At 34.9% G+C, this 16,896-nt stretch overlaps 1 protein-coding gene across 4 annotated transcripts in view; it reads right to left on the bottom strand.

The window, feature by feature from the left end:
- Positions 1–644: 644 nt before the first annotated feature.
- Positions 645–16,896, bottom strand: part of Suco (SUN domain containing ossification factor) — a 65,183-nt gene continuing 48,931 nt past the window's right edge. For all 4 annotated transcript variants that reach the window (XM_038349046.2, XM_038349049.2, XM_038349048.2 and 1 more), the window contains 6 exons: positions 15,923–16,010; positions 12,667–12,771; positions 11,619–11,773; positions 11,090–11,181; positions 4,257–4,312; positions 645–2,630 (listed from right to left, as the gene is read on the bottom strand). In XM_038349046.2, the coding sequence (XP_038204974.1) occupies positions 2,187–2,630; positions 4,257–4,312; positions 11,090–11,181; positions 11,619–11,773; positions 12,667–12,771; positions 15,923–16,010 (940 nt within the window). In that variant the 3' untranslated portion in view covers positions 645–2,186. The remainder of the gene's footprint in view (positions 2,631–4,256; positions 4,313–11,089; positions 11,182–11,618; positions 11,774–12,666; positions 12,772–15,922; positions 16,011–16,896) is intronic.

Here is a 16,896-nt window from a genome sequence, read left to right as displayed (position 1 = left end):
TGGGTAGGCATCCTCAGTTCCAAAATTTAAAATCCAAAAGTGCTACAAATACTTCAAAAATCCAGCAGTAATTCAAATGTTAGGATTTTACAACCCATGGATTTTGATTGCTGCTTTTTACCAGACACAAATCTGCTGCTGGCAATAATTTCCACTTATTAAAGATTTGGGTTATTGTTTTCCCTCTTATGTGTAGTAATACTCTGAAAGAGAAAGAAAATGTAGATTAAAATTTTAATTCTCTGGGTAGATAATGCATCTTATTATTAGAACCATAATTTTAGTGTTTGAAAAGGTGAACTATGATTATTAGGGAACATAATGTTTAAGTGAAACATTAATGTTAAGTGGTACATTATGGTTGCCTGAAATGTGAGCCTAAAAGATGGCAAACAAAAACAAAGACCAGCTTAAATCTATGAGTGATAAATGTGTGCAATCTTTTTGTTTGTTTGTTTGTTTGTTTTTAGAGACAGGGTTTCCCTGTAGTTTCTAGAGCCTGTCCTGGAACTAGCTCTTGTAGACCAGGTTGGCCTCGAACTCAGATATCCGCCTGCCTCTGCCTCCAGAGTGCTGGGATTAAAGGCGTGCGCCACCACCGCCCGGCATGTGTGCAATCTTTTAAAGGACAGAAGAGTCAATAATTAATAAAGACGAGTGTTCAGATTTATTTGGAAATTCACAGTTTCTAGTGGTACTACAGCTTTGTAGTTACATATTTAAAACCCTCTTCACAACACACAACAGTGTGACTTACCACTCTAGCTTGGCTCTCATCTGGATTTCTTTTCAAGAACCTGCTGTACCTTCAGGCCCTGTTGCTTTGAATAGCTAATTGTGCAGACAGGAAGGGGGGAAAGTTCATCTCCTAAAACATACTGTTAACCTAAAGCAGCAACTTAAAACAAAAAAAGGCTTTAAATAAATCACATTACAAACAATACCAAGAAAGGTATTAGACAAATTAAAAAACAATTATTAACGAAAGTGCTCAATAAGTTATAACTTAATTTTACAACACAAAATGGTCAATTCTCTCAGAAAGAAACACATTTCACTTTCACTCATCTCTGTACAATCACATCAAGAAACCAATATACTCAGACACCGCCAATTTCTTAAGGGAAGAAGGGACCAACAGAGACAGACGCTGACACCAAACACACACACACACACACACACACACACACACACACACATCTGCACATTGTAGCCAACAAAAGCAAGCATCAAGGAATCATAATCCTGTTAGACTTAACCAATTTAACTGAGTAAGGCCTGACACACTCACTGGCTGCTTCTGTGACTATATACAATGGCAGTGACTGGGCCATGGGAAACCTGGGTCTTGGTGATGTGAACATTTGGAGGATTCGTGTTTGCTGTGAACATTTAGAATACAATGTAAAAAAATCATCACAAGTAGTTAAGTGTGTTGAAAGGTGAATTTATAATAAATTTGTTTTCTGGTATCTGTCATTTCCAAGAAAATATCTTACCATTTCACTGAGTTAATAACTCAGGAAAACAAATAACCCAATCCAACTAAATTCAATGAAAGCAAAAATGAATCATCACCTTTTATGGAAAAGGATTTAAGAAAATTTCAGAAGGTGTTTATTTCCAGTGAGACTGCTGAGCAACTCTAAGTTGGCAAGTCTTTAGGATCTTTATGCAAATGACCCACACTGCTGAGCTTCAGACATGGACCACCTTAAAGCCTTGTAGTGTTTGCAGCTTCAAAAACCTAATAAAGTTACAAAACAAATCAAATGACAAAAAAATCCTCCCTCCTCTTCCAGTGGCATTATAAATAGACAAAAGGCACATAAATATGGGAAGGTGCAAGAAATAGGAACCAAGCTGAAGGAAGAGGTTTAGGCTTTCATTCCTATCCCACCCAAAGAACTGGGCTTCCAAATTACTTTTGTCCCAGTAATTAATTATCTGTGAAAAAAACATCTTTATAAAATGTCTATCATCTTTATAGGGAGAGATCAGTCTTGCAAAACTGTAGTTCATCAGCCAAGATTGACACAATCCTGTTTCCTTTCTAAAAAGGCAAAAAACATAATTTTTGAATACTTTCCCCAATATTTTACCCCTCCCCTAAACCCTTCAAATACCACAGGCTGTTCTCCAAAGAACAACAAAAAAAAGTCTTCAGTACAAATGTCCAGTTCCTTTTAGATATGTCCCGAGACTGCAGTAACACCAAACGCTCCTACGGTGATCTCCTTGTTTCCTTTGATTATGTCATGCAGGCTCGGCAATGACCCCGACTTAGTCTGTATAAGAGCTTTTATTAATTTTCCTTGGTCTTGGACTTTAGACCGCCTTCGTTTTAAAGCCCTCTTCTCAGTTTTTGTCTTTTGGGTCTGTCCATTGCACAGACTTGTACAAGCTGAAATGCCACAAAAATAGGACTCTTCTGACTGTGATGAAGTTTCTGAGCTTCCCTCAGATGGAGGGCCCTTGTAAGAAGAGTGATAAACTTCTCCCATATTAGAAAAATCTCTCTGGTTCGTAAAGGGCTTTCTTCCTTTTATGTCTCCATTGGCTATAGAGTGCAATGGATCTGCAGGCTTTATGGTCTCAATTTTTTCCGTTTTGTACTTGCAACGTTTCTTCTATAACAGAAATAAAAAAAGCACAGAAATTATTCCTTCTTATTAGATATGAGATACTACTGCCTATGAGAAGCAAAGCAGTGTTTTACACACACACACCACTCTCCTGTTGTGAATAGATGGAATCACTGACATCCCAGTTTGTAAATGCTACTTCAATTCAAAGTTCCAACAGCTTATAGTCACTTATGCATACAGACTTAGAGACAACTGACATCTGAAGACCTCTATGTGTCAGATGATACACAAGTTACTTCCTTGTATATTTTATATGTTAACCTTGAAAGATTTGTTTTTGGCTCCTACATGAAAAAAAATCAAGCTTTAGAGATGTGGCTCCCTGCCTAGGTTACAAAACAAAGTATCAAAGGCAGAATCAAACTGTAACCTACTTCGCACTAATTAGAAATTTTATTATCTATAGTCAATTATTGCTAATCAAATGTTATGTAATTTGAGAGGTTAAAAAGAAAATCAAGCTTTATAGCCAAGGTGGAAAAATCTCAAGACCATAAACATTGCCTACTATCTAATGAGACATCTAAGTAAACCAGTCTGAAACTTTTAAGATGGGGTTGTTAGCACCAATGTACACAACAGTCTTGCACTGTACCTGGTATGCATCAGAAGCTCAGTAAATAATGACTTTCACCTAAGGATCAGCACTTTTCTTCTCTAAATGGTTGGATAATAATAATTTAGGCATCACAGGCCTCTTAAACGTCTCATTAATATATTCTTGATTTTTACTTTGTAATCTTTTAAAAATACTTATTGGCTCCTATAATGTAGAAAATAGGCTACAGTTTGATGACCTCTCTAGATATTATTTATACCATTATCACAACTGAAAACAAATGTATGGGAACTGAGAAGACAATTCCGTTAGTAAAGTGCTTGTACAGTAGGAATGAAACTCCAGGTTTGATCCTGAATACTGTATAAAATATGGTGATAATCAGGATGTCTGTAACTTAGCATCTGAATTCAAAGGTGAAGACAGAGAATCAGATTCTCAGGCATGTAGCAAGTTTGAGGCCATACTGTGATACATAAGACTTTATCTTAAACAAACAAAACCAAGGGGGGAAAAAAAGAAAGAAAATTATCATTATGGTTGGGTATGATGTCTCACTCACATCTATTATTCAGCCCTTGCAGTAGGGATAGAGGCAGGAGGACTGCAGTGAGGTTGATGCCAGCCAAGGCTACATATTATAGTCACACTACATATTATAGTCACACTACATATTATAGTCACACTACATATTATAGTCACACTACATATTATAGTCACACTACAGTGCGAGTGAGAGCTTGTCTCAAAAAACAAACAAACAAACAAAAAAAAACCAAAAAGCAGGGCTAGCAAGATGGCTTAGCAGGTAAAGTCACTGGTTGCTGATAACTCACAGGGTGGAGAACTGACTTCTCCAAGTTATCATCATCTGGCCTTCACACCCTAAATAAATGTAAAAACAACAAAATCGCCCAAAACAATTAAAAAGGAAAATAAAAATTAAAATAAACATTATGCCAAGAAATAAAATATTAACATTTTCAGTATCTGTCTTTTATTTACTAAAGCACAGCTTACAAAAGACTTCAAAAGAAAAAGAGTATTACCTTTTTCTCTGGAGAGAACTTGAGGGGTTCTACGATGTACAAATCATTTGGGTCTACTGTAAGTAAGAAAGGGGGTGTAAAATGAAACGTGTATTATGCTATGACTAAGCACCCAAAACAACATTAGTGATTATTTTATTAATGAAATGGATGACAGGTATCAGGACAGGATAACCGTATTTCTATGTTGAAAATTAGTAAGCCAGAATGGGCAAGGTGGGCTCTGAATTTGGTCAGTTATTTGAAGGCTGGTCATCAACCCTGAAGACAACCAACATTCAAGAATTTACCATTTTACATTCTGAATTAATAGTCATCAATTGATACAGGAAGGGTCCCTTTCTTGAACGAGATCCCACATGATGAAAACAATAACATTACTGGGCAAGCCAATACAAAGCCTATAGGTAATTCCTAAAAGATGGAGTCAGAAAGATGCATTAATGATGTATGTCAATCAGTTGGAATCACATATAGATGCCAATTAGAAGAATATAAAGAGACATTCAGGAATGCTTTTTTTCTAACCCTTTATAGTTCTGATTAAAATTATTAACTCTAAAATACAGAAACAGTTTGAACATGTAGTATATGTGACCACATACTCATGAAAAAAAACATTCTGACATGATGAGTACATTAGATGATTTATCTCTTTGTTTAAACAATTCTGTTACTCGGGACACTCCTATCCCTCCCTACAACAAACACACTCCTCTAAGCAGAGCTATGGAACTTTAGCCCTATTCAACAACTCACAGTCTGACAAAGACTAATTTAGTAAACAGCAAATTTATCATTAAGTTACACATACTAGAAACATATTAATAACATGATCCAATCAGTGACAACTTGCATTATTATTCCTCAAAGGCTCTTAAAAAGCCATTAAAAACACAAAAGTATACAAATATTCCTCTAAATAGCCATTCCTATCAAGCCATTAATCTCCAGTTACTTTTTAAAAACATCACGATGCCTTCCTCTAGGAATCCTGTTGTTAGAGTGACTTCCACACTATAAACAAATGTTGTGGGAAAAGGAAAAAAAGCAAAGCTAATACCACTGAATACCTGCCAAGGACACTACAACCTAATTCTTAGATTAGACCTACAAATAATTTTCAAAGTGGAAAAGCACACAAAAATGAACAAGCACACAAAGACATAGTACACTGTGAACAAGGGCCTATAAACACAAATAAATGAAGATTTGCAAATATTTAGGATACCAGGATGACCACAGATTAGTATCATCTAAAGCCCATACCAGCGTGAATGTGCCTGATCTCAAATGTGGGCAATAAAGACATTGTACTTAAATGTATCTAAATATTAAAAAGCTGGAAAGTGGCCGGGTGATGGTGGCGCACGCCTTTAATCCCAGCACTCGGGAGGCAGAGGCAGGCGGATCTCTGTGAGTTCGAGACCAGCCTGGTCTACAAGAGCTAGTTCCAGGACAGGCTCCAAAGCCACAGAGAAACCCTGTCTCGAAAAACCAAAAAAAAAAAAAAAAAGAAAAAAAAAGCTGGAAAGTATCTCAAGAAACATACATACATGCCGGGCGGTGGTGGAGCACACCTTTAATCCCAGCACTCGGGAGGCAGAGGCAGGCGGATCTCTGATTTCGAGGCCAGCCTGGTCTACAAGAGCTAGTTCCAGGACAGGCTCTAGAAACTACAGGGAAACCCTGTCTCGAAAAAACAAAACAAAACAAAAAAAAACAAAAAAAAACCAACCAACCAAACAAACATACATACATGCATACACACACACACACACACACACACACAGAGAGAGAGAGAGAGAGAGAGAGAGAGAGAGAGAGAGAGAGAAACTCAAACAAGGCTTTTTAACAAAACACAAAAATTTCTTGGAATAGTCAATGTGGTAAATAAAATTTAAAACTCAATGGATGAATTTAGTAACAGATTAGATATAGCTTAGACTGTGTAACTTAGAAAATGGATTAGGAAAAAAAAACAATCACCAAAAATGTATCATAAGGAAGCAAAAAGGGGTGGATTATGAGCATATACTACCCTTGTAGAAGACCTGAGTTTGGTTTCTAGCACCCATGTCAGAAGCTCACAGCTCTGGGGATCAACTGGCCTCCAAGGGCACTGCGTTTGCAGTCATACAGCCACACATACTTCATTGTAAAATAAATCTTAAAAATAAAAAATGACAAAATTTACAAAATAAAAAGAATACAGAGGGAAGGATTAATACATTTATGAAATTGGAGACTTAAGACACTGAGGAATAAGTAATTATGTAGGAGGAAAAACCATAGCTGATAATTTTCCATTACTCAAAAAATATCTATGTAGAGATCTAATGAGCTCAACAAATCTAACACAGGATTAAAGAAAAATTAAAATAGTAGTTTAAGGGGTGTGGTAGCAGGCAGACCTCCCTGAGTCAGAGACCAGGCTGATCTACACAGTTAGTTACAGGATAGCCAGAACTACATAGAGACATCCTGTCTTTAAAAAAAAAAAAAAAAAAAAAGGCATTTCAGAGATCTAATGACAAATGAAATGAAATATTCATGCAAATTTCAATAAACAATACAAAACTTAATGTCATGAGTTAGAATTAAGCAGAAAAACTAGAACTAATGTAAAACAAAACTGAGCATAATAAACAGGGACTTGTTTGTTAATAAGATCATTGTATTGGTTCAGAAAGAGGTGGAAATGTTCCTTTAGACAGGAAATACTTGTACCTTTCTGAAATGGCCTATAAAGAACAATGACTGTGAACAATTTTCAACCTAAGTGTTCTAATAGGGAACTAAATACCCACCACATCCGAAGAAAAAGCCTCCTTACAATGATGATGATGGAGAGTACACTAAGCCACCACAACACTAATGTTCTAAATGTGTGTTAATGCATACTTAGAAAATGGTTACATTCTTGGAATTGTGATTTAACAGTACCAGAAAACTTCATCACAACAACTTAAAGACCCTAAAATACTCTTACAAAGAAAATTGCATACCCATGTAAATTTACTAATTAAAAAGGAAGCCTATGGTCTCTAACTATGGCATATCTCAACAGGATGAAACAGAAGCTTGTTAAGAAGCTTGTTAAGAAGGAAGGAAGGAAGGAAGGAAGGAAGGAAGGAAGAAAAAAAACAGAAGCAACACCTGAAACAGTGAAATAATGAAATTCTGTTTCTTGAGGAGGAAAAAAAAGCAGATGTGGTTCTTATCTTGCTTATGCATTCTTCAAAAGAGAAAAAACAGACCTTCATAAGCAAAATTGAAGGAACTCTGCTACCCACAGACCTGCTTTGCAAGAAATAGTAATAGTTTAAAATGAAATAAGAAAAACTCATTTTTTTCTCATCTTTAGCTGGTTAACAGATAATTATGTTAAAATTAATACCAATATGATTTTGTGTGTGTGTATAAGCTATGTATGTATATGTATAAATGGAATGAATGATAATAATGCAAGTGATGGGAGGCAGGATTTAGTATTACTTTGGTGCTATAACCATACCTGTGAAAGGGTATGGCTTTATTTGAAAAGTGGAGGTGGGTTAGTTGTAAATGTATACTGTAAACAAGCAATCATTAAAGTAACTCTATAAAGAATTATGCTGGATGCTAAAAAAAAAAAGAATCAGGCAAAATGCTCAATTATAACCAAAAAGACTAGAAATAATATAGAGGACAAAAATACAAACAAACTTAAACGGAAAAAAATAATATGATAATGTTCTATCTAAGACAAAACCATCTTTAAAATCAATGGTCTAAATAAACTGATTAACGGAGACTGCCAGTCAATCGGGTAACGAGATCCAACTATTACCACCAAAAAATATAATTTAAATACAAAATAAAGAGCAGCTACATTCATTTGAGACAAAGGAGACTTTTGATCTTGAAATAAAAATTACATAATGATTCCAAGAAGACACACTGGTCATAAGTGCATACACATTTAACAACAGGGCATCACAGTATAGGGGCATATAGTCTAGTGATTTCTGAGAAGGGTTCTTAGACTACTGTCAGTGAGAAATGGATAATTTAGTCAGCAAATTGAGCTAGGGAAAAGGACCCTTATGTCATACACAAAAATCAACACCAAGTGGAATAAAGACCTAAGCCTATAAACCTAAAGGGAAAAAAAAACATAAAAGTTTTAGGGCTCAGGTCTTCATAAAGATTTCCTGGTTAGGACACTGACAATAAAAACAAAATGGAGAGGATAAAAGCTATGTGCAGAAAGGGAGAAAATATTTTTAAATAATATATGATATTTACATTTATATGCAAGTATGTGTGTGTGTGTATATATATATATATATATATACACAAGCACATATAATGAATTAGAGAAAAGCTAATCAAAGAACAGTAATATATCCCACATATATTAGAAAGCTTTTATTAGAAAAAAACAAAAAATAACATGTATGAAAATATGTAAACAATGGAACAGTATTGCTTGGGTAGAGTAGAGTAACTATGGGAAGTATGGAGATTACCCAAAAAGAAATGAAAAATACTGTCACATGATCTAGCTATCCCATTGCAGTTATATATCCAGACAAACTGACAGTAGGATTGTCAAAGTGGTATTTGTGCAGGTATGCTCATAGCAAGCAGCATTACTTAAAACAGCAAAAACAGAAAGCTACTGAAATCCTCATCAGAAGACAGAAGGCTGATGAGATGGCTTAGTGGGTAAACAAAGGCACCAGAACCAAGGCTGACAACCTGAGCTTGATTTCTAGGATCCACAAGTCCATGGCAGAAGAGAGAACTGACTCTCACAGTTGTCCTCTGCCCTTCACACATATGCATTCATGAGTGCATACGCTAATGAAACGGGGGAAAAAATGGAAAGAAAACGTGGTATATACACAAAGCAGACAATTATTCAGCTTTAAAAAGGAGATCTTATTACATACTACAACATGGATGTACCCAGAATGTATGCTATATAAAATAAACCATGTGCAGAAAAACCAAGACAGCACCATGAATATGGAGTAAAGTATTTATATGAAAAGGAACATAAACTACAATAGTATTTAGGTCAGGTAGAGGGGACACTGAGGTATTTATAGACAACAGACACAATTTTCAGATTTCTAAGATAAAAATATTCTGAAGATCTGTTTCACAAAAATGTGAACTTACTATTGGATTTCATGCTTAAAACATGGTTAAAATGATATCTTTTATGTTGTTGCTTAAAAAAAAATTTGACATGGTTCCTTCCTTCTAGGCTAAGAAGTGAAAATACGTACAAAATGGGAAAATTCAAGGCAGACTAAATAAATGCCCCAAGAGTTTTAACTGAAGAAAATAAAGAAATGAATAACAGAATCAGGACTAAAGTCAGTTCCTTCCTGCCTATTGTCCTCATCTTTCTTTAGAAGCAAGGATACGTCAAGATTACATCACTGTTTAAAACAGAAGCAATTCTGTTATCAGAAACAAAGCCTATTCTATTTGTCTCTAAATAATAAAATATATTAGTTCACTTAATCTGAAATAAGACTAGAACTGATGAAAACAAATTTATCTCCCAACTGCATGAATATAGCTCAATTACAAAATGCATGCATACCAATCAGAATGACTACAAGACCCAAATTATTAAGTGATTACTAGAATGTGGAACAACTGAAAAAGCTGGGAAGAAGTCATCCAAAGCTGATGGGACATCATCCATAGAACACTCAGAAACCCACGTGTTGATATTTACTAAAGCTGACACATATGCTATGATCCAGCACTCCCACTTCCATTTCTGTTGGCAGAGGCATGTATGTGTTGACTTAAAGACATGTAATAGTCTCAAAATGAAAATAGTCCAAAGGTAAATGTGTTAAATGTGCAGCATCTGTACAGTGGAATGCTGTACTAGAATTAGAATGAATAAACTATATTAGACAGTATAGTGACTCACAACAATTAGGTGTTAAAATACTGGCTATACTTGGAGGGGAAAATGCACAAAGTAGTTTTAGGGGTGTTAAGAATACACTCCATTTTTTAATTAGGATGTGGATTACACAGGCATACTGAGTTTGTAAAAATTATCTAAGCTTGCATATGGAGTGGATTAAGTATAGAAAGCTTACATTAGCCAGGCTCAGGAGTGATTATTTGCAAGACATAACAATGGAAACATTCTGATCAATTACTAAAATCCTAAGGAAAGGGAGAACAGCTTTTATTCAGAAAGCACCCCTAAATGAAATATATAAATAACTGGTTATTTTACCTTTTCTATAAGGATAAATTGTTAAGTTTCTTAATAAGCACTAATTACAAAGAAAATAAAACAGGAAAATAATTATTCAGTATTCATCTGTTCACCCAAATGTTAGCATGTCTTGAATGAAACCCAATTATAAACTTTGGGACAATGAAAGTGCCTCAAAAGTCCTAAACTAGAGACAAAAAAGGTCCTACCTGCACAAGAAGAGGAGGCAGAAAAGCACAGGATGCTATGGGAGCACATTGAGCATTCAGGTTTTCCATAGCTGCTGAACTTTCTCAAACATCCCTTTCTAAAAAGAAATACTTCTAAACAGGAGCATGTGCAAATAAAACTACTAATTAAAACTAAGTCCCCCTCCCACCTTTTGGGCTTGCAATGGAACAAAGAGGTTTAAAGTATGAAAATGATAGAGTGGCTTTGACTAGCACAAACACAAAGATAATTTTGATTCAGTTTTTGATTGTAGATGGTCACAAACACAGCATGTACATTATATACATGCCAGAAGCCAGTTTCATACTACAAAGATATACACATAAACAAATATATCATAGTCACAGAAATCTACCTTCTTTGCTAGTAAACTGCAGAGATTTCGATCTGATGAGGGGAAACGATGTTCTTCTTTTCAAATTCATGTCATCATAGGAAGAGAAACACCTAATACATTAAGAAAACATTGTATACAATGAGCATATGATATCTAACTTACTGCATAGCACATTTAAATGGAGGATTCTGAGAACCACATAACAAATGGAACAAGCCTAAATTAACAACCAGACACTGCTAATGTGAGTAGAACATATCTGTAAGGTCGTATCTTACAATGTGGATTCTCTTCCATCTCTGAAGCCCACATCCAAATACCCTTCTCAACCAAAATGACTCAAAGGTTTCATTCATTTATTATTAGTTTCTCTCGATTATTCGATGAAGTGATCTCCAGGTATAATTATAGTGGCCCTCTTGCTACCAGGATGTTTTTAATATTTGGATTTCAAGAAGAAATTACTTCATGTCCTTTTATCTTCTCAGCATTTCTTTGGGGAAAAGGGATGAAAGAAGAAAACTGTGATCTATGATGCTAACCTTACCTTTTAGGGCTTGGATACTGATTACTTTTTGGGAGTTTTGAAATGTAATCTCCATCAAATTGAGAAGTGTTTCGACAACGTTGCATACAAAGCATCAGTCCCAAGACAACACATAAAATCAAAGACATAACAAGGTAACTCTGTCGATCTGAAACCTAAAAAGATAAACAACAACAATTAAAATAAAGTACTTTAAAGGATATACAATGGAATCTAAAATTCAGAGAATGAGTAATTTTAAATAGTCAATTTGCTCCTAAGCCATAATACAGAGCATGCTGCCTAAGAACAAACCACTGGACGTTTGTTCTTGCTGTTTCTTCCCATCTAATGAACACCACAAGGCTTTGCTAACATGTAGTTTGTCTTTCCATTTGTACTCCCTTCGTCAGGGATAACCATGTTAACATGTAGCCTTTCCCACTATATATAACTCAGTTATTAAACCCCTCAGATTCAACCTCAATGCCTTAACTTTACACACCTAATACTTCATTAAGGCTCACTTTTCTATCTTTTAAATATATACTTAATTCAACTAACCTTATACTATTTTGTACTTCTAAAATCCTGGTCCAAGTTAACTTCACCTAAGTTACCGCAATTGCCTCCTAATAAGCTCCTTTCCTGTTTCTGTTCTTGTCCTTAAACAGACCATTTTCAACAGGGCAGCAAATGAGAATTTTTCAACATGTTAAGCATTATTGAGAAGACATAGATAATTTCATTACTTAATAATTGATTTGCAATGATTTCCAATGCCCAGAATAAAAATTAACTAATTTTTTTTTTCAAAAGACCTAACAGAATTAACATACCTGCCTTATAAGTAAAACCAAATAATGAAAGTCATGTTTTAGAAAAGACTATCATAATATACTTCCCAGACAGTAAAATAATGCATTTTGGTGTTTTGAAAAAGTTCTATGTAAGTGACAGTTTTGTTTGGTTCAAGCTTTGAACTATCATGTTTCTGTTTATAAGCTTGCCCCTCTGACAACCTTCCTAGGAGCACAGGGTCTTACAACAGAGGCAGTTGAATAATTACCTCCCGTTTTAATTCTGCCACAGTTGCTGATAAGTTTGAAACAAGCTGTGTCATGTTGGTCAGTTGTGCCTGTAGCAAGTGGATGGCTTCAGTTTGTCGCTGATCCTGTAACAAAAGATTATCATTTTTCTTTATATTTCATCTGTACATTAACCACATTATAGTAATGATGGAGGCGGGTCTTCTATCAATCTGTTGATTTCATTGGTTAATTAATAAAGAAAACTGCTTGGCCTAATAGGTTAGAAAATAGGTGGGTGGAGTAGACAGAACAGGAAGAAGGAAGTGAGGTAGATGGCTCAGACAATTGCCCTGCCTCTGCTCTCTGAGCGAGATGCGATGAAGCTCCAGCCCAAGATGGACATATGCTAGAAACTTCCGGGTAAGGCAACACTTCGTGGTGCTACACAGATTATTAGATATGGGTTAATCAAGATGTGAGTAAGAGGCTGAAACTAATGGGTCAGGCAGTATTTAAAAGAATACAGTTTGTGTGATATTATTTTGGGGTATAAGCTAGCCGGTGGCCGGGAGCTGGGCAGGATGAAAAGCAGGCCTGCCCGCAGCCCCTCACTACATAGTAAAATGTATAATGTGGAAAAACCACTAAGTTCTTTTAAAATTTAGTTTTACAAAGATCTTAATGGGTAAACACAAACTTTGATGAAAAGTTTAAAAAAATATATAAAACCTTTAAGAATCTTAGGTAACCCAGACCCAGAAAGACAATTATCACATGTACTCACTTGTAGGTGGTTTTTAAACATAAAGCAAAGAAAATCAGCCTACAAATCACAATCCAGAGAACTTAGACAACAATGAGGATACTAGGAGAGACTTACATAGATCTAATCTACATGGGAAGTAGGAAAAGACAAGATCTCCTGAGTAAATTGGAAGCATGCAAACCTTGGGGGAGGATTGAAGGGGGAGGGCAGAGGCAGGGAGGGGATCAGAGAAAAATGTAGAGCTCAATAAAAAATCAATTAAAAACAAAAACAAACCAAACCAAACCAAGAATCTTAGGTTGTGTTCTAGCTTCCCTTCAAAAATTCTTTGTCGCTCTCAGGATGTAAAATACCATCTAACAGAAGCTAATGAACTACTGTCCAAATTAATGTTGTTTCCATAGGTATGTATAAACTAGTGGATCACCAGTCTCATACCTGCTACTCCCACTAAGTGTTTTTAAAAGTAAAACAGTCAGAAAAAAAATGCTCAAACTCTTTTGAAGTTAGTTTCTGGATACAGAGTATTTTAATGTAATTTTTTTTTAAAAAAAATTGTTCCTTTCGCAGCAAAATACAATTAACCAAGGATGTCATACCTATGAGTGGTCATCTAATTGATGCTATACTCCTACAGATGAAAATAAGGTCAAAGTCACCTCTCTGTATTCATTTCAAAAGCTTTTACAATCAGTATATCTTTATTTAAATTATCATTCTCATGCATACTGTATACTAGACAAATGGTACTAAAATTTCAAACCTATTAATGAATCAGAAGGAAGGAAGGAAGGAAGGAAGGAAGGAAGGAAGGAAGGAAGGAAGGAAGGAAGGAAGGAAGTCAGTCCAGATAATTGAAAACTTTAACATAAGACCTCATAGAAACTACATAACCATTTTTTATTCTAGACCTATGATTTTCAATTTGATTAAAAAAGTTTTTAAGTGTCAACTGTGTGTGAGGAAAGAGGGGTATATAAAAAGGGTTCATTACTGCAAACCTTTGACTCTTTCCAGTATAGTATACCTTCTTAAAATACTATTAGTGATTTATTAAACCACTTCTTTTGAAACTCAACATACACAGATTAGCCTGAGATAGTTACAAATGCCTAAAGACAAGTCTAAACTGGTTAACACTTCTAATCAACACACTTGCTAAGATTAAAAGTACTTATACAGGTCTTTGAGACATATGATACAGCTACTATTTATAAAGAAAGAGAAAATAAAGGCGTTATCAGATTAAAACTTAATATAATATTTGTTACTTGTGATATACACATAATACTGAAATTTTTCTCCCTAAGACAGAGGGTACAAAGTTATCACCAGTCATACTGTTATCACTATCTACATTGGGCCAAGAGATAAATACATAAAAAGATGGAAGAATCAAGAGACAAATACATGTAAGAATGAAAAACAAATAAAGCTATTCTTTTCTGTAATGAACAAGCGTACTACAGAGAACAACCACAAAAAACATTTCTGCAGTTTTTAGAAAGTTGCCGAAAGGTTGTATACACAAAATGAATTCAATGTTCAAAAAAAAATGGTTTCCTAAGCCAGGCGGTGGTGGCGCCCGCCTTTAATCCCAGCACTCGGGAGGCAGATGCAGGCGGATCTCTGAGTTCGAGGCCAGCCTGGTCTACAAGAGCTAGTTCCAGGACAGGCTCTAGAAACTACAGGGAAACCCTGTCTGGAAAAACCAAAAAAAAAAAAAAAAAAGTTTCCTAGATGAATAGCTAGATACCTTCCCAAGCATGGCATCATATCCCTCTATGAGGAAAATGTGAATAAGTTACTTTTGGTAAGTTACTTTTGCTACTTACATCCTACCAAAGTCAGTATCTACATCAAAAGAAATATGTAAATCAGAAGAACCATTATGGAGAATAGAATGAAATTACTCAAAATGGTAAAACAGACTTTCCATATCACCTAGTAATGCACTGCTGGGTATGTAGCCAAAGGAGATAAAACAATTTCCAGCATTTATGGCAGAATTATTTATAACAGATGAAATATGTCATTAACTCAAGTTGACTTTCTGTGAATAAAAAGACAAAAAACAAAAAAACACTGGTATATTTACACAATGGAATACTATTCAGCTATAAAATATTGTTGCTTGTAGAAATGTGGATCAATATGGAGGCTATTACTTCAAGTGAAATGAACTACACACAGAAAGACATGTGCCATATATTCTTACTCATCTGTGCAAACTATGTTAATCTATCTACATAGGCAGGAAGGTGAAAAGATGAAAAGATGTTCAATAAAGAGCACAATAGAGTAGGAGAATTTCTTCTATTTCTTCTCTAGCACAGTGGAAAACTACTGGTTAAAATAATTTATGATACATTTGAAACTAGAGAATACTGACAATGGTTGAAGTGACCTATTACCCTGATTTTCTATTAAAAATTGTACATGCAAAATAATTACGATACACTCCACAAGGATGTATACATACCAGATTACATTCTAAAAAATAAATATACAATAATGAAGAAACCAACCTGTTCTTCTGCTATTCTTGAAGTATTCTGAAGCTTTACTATTGTTTTATTGAAAGCTTTCTGCATTTCTTCCATTTGTTTTCGGTACCTACAGAGTAAAAATTCCTTTAAATTCACTTATGCATGAAGTACTGGAAAAATAATTCTGATTTTGACATTGGACAATTCACTTTTCTTAAAATGACTTATTCAGGACTGTGAAACACAGTAACACATACAAAAGGTATTAACCAATAGATCCTGAACATCAAGTCTATTCTCATTGCTATAAAAAATTAGTATGATTCTTTTGGGATGAAGTACAGTGAGGAAAGACCAGGAACAAATATCTTTTGTCGTATTTTACTGACATCTCCTTAGTAGCATTTCAAATTAAGAGGGATAAGAAAAAGTGATATGTCAAGAACTCTAGATATTTGGTGCCCAAGTGATGGCAAATATAAGGGAAAGAAATTCTAGGACAATTTTGGACATTTACAGAATATGAAACAGAATAAAGACAAGAAGATTGTGCACTGAAACTAAGGAATAAAGGATATAAATTATGACAAAGGAACTGATTTTGTGATCTGCATAAAAGATGTATTGATTATAAATGTTGCATATTTTGTCTGCATATATGAATTCTGAAATCTTGTCTGATTTTTCCTTATCTTTATACATCTAAACTCTGAAATACCTGGTCAGATGCACTACAAGCCCTTTAAGGTACTTTTCCCATGTTCTCTCTGGCAATCAGTAAAAACTGCTAAAGTCAAGCAACAGAAGGACAAAGTGATGCTGAATATGCTAGCACACACCTATAGTTGCAGTTAATCAAGAGGTTGATAAGATCACATAAGCCTAAGAGCTCAAGACTAATCTCAGCGACACAGTAAAAACATGAAAATTATAAAGGAGAAAGTGTGACATAGAAAATGCTTTAGCCTAATAATAACAGCATGTCACTAAGAACTTATAACATAAAAACAGAT

This window comes from Arvicola amphibius, chromosome 12, assembly GCF_903992535.2.
Source record: "Arvicola amphibius chromosome 12, mArvAmp1.2, whole genome shotgun sequence".
NCBI lineage: Eukaryota > Metazoa > Chordata > Mammalia > Rodentia > Cricetidae > Arvicola > Arvicola amphibius.
Note: the sequence above shows the minus strand (reverse complement) of the source record. Positions and strands in the feature narration are given on the sequence as shown.